This window comes from Chiloscyllium plagiosum, chromosome 44, assembly GCF_004010195.1.
Source record: "Chiloscyllium plagiosum isolate BGI_BamShark_2017 chromosome 44, ASM401019v2, whole genome shotgun sequence".
In the NCBI taxonomy this organism is placed as follows: Eukaryota; Metazoa; Chordata; class Chondrichthyes; order Orectolobiformes; family Hemiscylliidae; genus Chiloscyllium; species Chiloscyllium plagiosum.
The window spans coordinates 12,435,608-12,440,183 of record NC_057753.1 but is presented as its reverse complement, the minus strand read 5'-3'; the positions used below and the strand labels follow the sequence as shown (position 1 = coordinate 12,440,183).

General features: G+C 43.4%; 1 gene segment (V, D, J or C); it reads left to right on the top strand.

Annotated features, from left to right (window-relative positions):
• The first annotated feature begins 3,179 nt into the window (after positions 1–3,179).
• On the top strand, positions 3,180–4,263 carry LOC122543758. The segment is given in 2 exon segments: positions 3,180–3,281; positions 3,365–4,263. Coding segments are annotated over 2 exon segments (396 nt in total).
• Positions 4,264–4,576: the final 313 nt, after the last annotated feature.

Below are 4,576 nucleotides of genomic sequence, written 5' to 3'. Positions count from 1 at the left end.
AGTTGTCAGTGCACCAAACCACACATTATCAGCTGGTTTGATGGTGAGGTTGGGATTGGAGCAGACGGAGTCGAGGACTGTGCGTTGTGAGGGCGTGAGGTTCGAGTGAGGGAGGGGGTAGACAGGTTGAGACGGTAAATGTTTCCCTGGCAGTTTGAAATGAAGAGATCGAGGGTAGGTAATAGGCCAGTATGATGTGTCCAGTGGATGGACTGTGTTGGAGGTGAATGAAGGGGTAGTTGGAAAGTGGGCAGGCATCCAGATTGAAAACGTAAGCACGGAGGCGGAGGCGGTGGAAAAAGTGTTTGACGTCCCAACGAGTATTGAATTCATTGATGCATGGACAGAGGGGGATGAAGGTAAGGCCTTTGTTCTGTACTGATCGTTCATCCTCAGTGAGGGGGAGGTCTGGATGGATAGTGAAAAGTCGGCAGGGCTCGGAGCTAGGACCTGGTATAGGTGTGGAGCAGGGAGTGGGATCAGAGACTGTAATTGGAGTGGGAGAGGTGGTGGGGAGATGGGGGTGGGATCTATAGCAGAGGTGATCTTTCCCTCATGTTTCTGGGGTGCGGGCATGGTGACAATAGGGTCCGTAGGGAGCGTGTCGGTAGTATGCAAGTGAATGGCGTTGGTAAGGGCACAAGTGTGAGCAACGACGGGAGTTGGGGGCGGAAGCCGCGGAACGTGTGATGTCAGCGAAGACGTGAGGGGCGGAAGTGATGTCACGCGTGGTGTATTTGGAATGTTTGGGAGCGGAAGTGTCTATAGAATCGGCCGCGTTTGGGGCGGAAGTGACGTCATCGATCGCCGTGGGTGGGGTGGCTGTGCCTGCCTCGTGGCTAATGGCGGGCAACCATGTCAAGAGGCCGAGTGAAGCTGCTCGAATGTTTGTGGAATGCTGTTTATGCAGGTGGGTATATAAAGGTTTGTTGTACTTACAGTTTTTTTGATATTTGAGATGTTGTAGAAAAGAGGTTGTTGAGAGTATGCCATCTTCTTAGGATATCGTCCAGAAGGGGTCCTTTGCAGTTCTGACTGAGTGGCCCTCAGTTGAGGCACAGCTGACTGTAGAGAGGTTAGGTGGTGACACATGGTTGCGAGTGTGGAGCGGAGAATCCTGAAGGAGAAATATCCTGTTGATAGTTTCAGTCTGCACTGGTTGTCCTGTTCGGATCTAATCTGTGCTGGTTTGAATATAGTCCGGTTTCCATGTGGGATCAGTTGGTTCTGGAGGCAAGCAATGAGGAGGCAGATGTGGCTGTGGTAGCGAGTCTGTTTCAGGACATGGTTGAAGAGCTTCAGGGCAGAGGAAATGACCTGGGGATTGAAGTAACAGAGAGACTCATTGAGATCTTTGAAGAGAGAGGAGAACTTCTTCAAGGACGGCATCCTTGCAAGAGGATTCGCAGTAAGATTAAAATCAACCAGGCGAAAGTGAGGACTGCAGATGCTGGAGATCAGAGTCAAGATTAGATTGGTGCTGGAAAAGCACAGCCGGTCAGGCAGCATCCGAGGACCAGGAAAATCGCCGTTTTGGGCAAAAGCTCTTCATCAGGAATGAGGCTGGAAGCCTTCAGTGTGGAGAGATAGATGTGAGGGGGTTGGGGTTGAGGAGAAGGTACCTAAGAGTCCAATACGTGGATGGAGGTGAGGATGAAGGTGATAGGTCGCAGAGGAGGGTGTAGCAGATAGGTGGGAAGGACGATTATCAGGTAGGACAGGTCATGAGGATGATGCTGAGCTGGCAGGTTGGAACTCGGGTAAGGTGGGGAGAGGGGAAATGAGGAAACTGGTAAAGTCCACATTGATGCTCTGGGGTTGAAGTGTTCAAAGCCGGATGATGAGGCGTCTTCTGTCAACTACAAAGTGTTTCATTTTTAATCAGTGTTGTTACTGTATAGTAAGAGATTAATTATTGAAAGTTAAATAGTCAACGTAAACATTCCCATCATGCAAAGGAATAATTTGCATAATCTTTCGAAATATGGAGATTTCTGGAAGTGTCAAACAACTTTGAACTGATGTGTTCTGTTTCCGTTACAGCTCTTCGTTGCTGCATATATTAAATGGCGACTTTAGAGGGAAAATTACAGTTAAACTTGTACCTGATGAGTTGAAGTCCACAAAAAATTCGAGAGAACGACAGATTTTGCTTCCAACACGATTTTTGAAACAAATGGATTTTAATCCAAACCAGTACTCCCTTCAAGTACTAGCACGAATTCCAGATGTTTATTTGATTAACTAAATTCAAGTTACCACGTTGCATGAGCACTATTTAGATCATGGAATCACATTGTTATTCCAGAACGAGAGAGTTTGTGACCTGGTACACAACATTGATGTGAACGAAGCTGGACTTACGGCAAAGACGAGTTTGGAGCTTCCTTTTCTCAAAATATTGGTGCAATAGTCTTGCCTGCAAAATCTCTAAATTCACAAGTTGCCACAATATTTTGTTCCATAATTGTGCCTCATTATTCTTGTTATTATTCCTGTCATGAAATACTTCACTCCACATATGCATAAAAGCGGAATTTATATCGAGTTCAAATTGAAGCCTTTTTCCCATTCTTTTAATTTAAACTTTGAGACACGCTTGTCAATTTATGTTGGTTTAAAGCACGTTAAATCACCGAAGAAGCGATGAGAATCCGATCTTCATTGACTGAAAAGAAAATACAGATAAGAACCTGATTCACACTCTTTCTGCATACTAGGAATTTTGGTGCAAAGGTTTTCATTTTCATTTTGCATCAGAGAGAGAATTGCATTTTGTCCATTGTAACTTATGCAATTCATAGAGCAGTTACTCCTGTTACTGCTGAAATGGGACAATTGACTGAATTGGATTTCCTACACATTTTACTTAGAGAGACACGACAAAAGGGCATTTGTGTTCAGACACAGTATACAATTGTGATGTCGAGAGCTCTGACGATTGGGAGAGTCAGACAGGTTCTGGGTGGCTACAAATCCATAGATGCAGACCAAGGCAGAATATGGAGACAGGAAAACAACCGGAAAACGTAATTCTCTCTGAACAACAGTGATTGGTGTTCTACTTTCGTCAGCTCTGAGCGATCAAGCAATCCTGTTTCGTACGAAACACACCTTTTTTTTAATCCTAGGACGAAGTGTGCGCCTGATCTGACTTCATTGTTCCACATCGGATTGGAGTTCTCATCTTATTTCATAGACTCCGTTACTACTGTGCAAATGTGGAGGAAGCAAAATGTTCCTCCCGTACACCTTACTAATAATATTGGTGGTGCTGCGTGGTAAGTCTATGTTTAAGTGTTCAGTATCTCCAACACGAGTGATGTTCCCTCCGAGACATTTGATATATTTTCCTTTTTTGCAGGGACTAATGGCGAAGATGAGGTTTTCCAAGATCCACACGAATTAATGGTCCTGGAGCAAGAGAATATAACATTGAACTGCAGCTACTCGACATCTTCTTTCAAAGCTGCCTTCTGGTACATTCAGTATCCTGGGGATGAACCGAGATATTTCGTGAAAATATACAGCACGGGGAAGGTAGAAATGTCTAAAGATTTTCAAGACAGATTCTCTGCTGTTTTGAACAGGCAAAGCAAGACGTTTTCTTTACAAGTCTCTCCAGTTCTTCTCACCGATAGCGTCGTGTATTTCTGTGCCATGGAGCCCACACTGCTGCAGATATCGTCGTCCCTGAACAAAAACCCACCCTGAGAGTTCCAATTTATGTCCAGCTGAGGGTGCTCTCACAACGATAAACCAAAACGATAATCCAGCCTCAAGAACATTAGACACAGGATCATTCACGAAATATGAAAACAAAGCACAACACTTCTTTTTAAATTTAGCTTGCAATCGCCCAAAAATGAAGTTTATAAATTGTGATGTTGTACACTGAAGATGTTGTTCGTTGATGAGGTTATGTTGACCTATTTTTATTTCTTGCTGGACGTGTTGTAAAGGCAGAGATTCGAACTGTTCTGAAAGCATCGCATTGAAAAGGCATTTAAACTTTGTTTCAACAAAAAAACTTGCGCAATAAAAGTCGGTAGGCCAGTTCTCCCACTTCAGGTTTTGGTTTGGTTTGGTTTGGTTTGAGCAAGCAATCAATTTGAGGCTGCTGGTCAACTAAACAGCTTCATGCTGATCTTTTCTCTTTGTCTTGACATCTCTTCTGTACGAACTTCCGTTTTATTTTACTTTCTTTTTGCCAAGAGGAAATTTATGGGGATGTTCCAAGTATTTGAAATAGCATCATTAAGTTACAATAGTGTCCATTGGGTTTTCAGATAGTTTAAGATACTCTCAATTCTGTTCTCTTTTGTTTGCGTTTCATTCTGTAGTCTGCAAATAAATTCTATGTTGTTTAAAAATGAGTGGTTGGACCAGTTGCTTCACACCTGAATTATTCACTTACAGCTGCTGAAAACAACGAGAAAAGTTAGGATCTGGGCTGCATTTTTGAAATGATTTGCGGGGGTATGGTCTGGTCCAGAAAAAGATTCATCTATATTTAGACTTCTTTCAAATTTATTTACCTGTATACTTTATTTGCATCTCTTTCGCCTTGTCTACT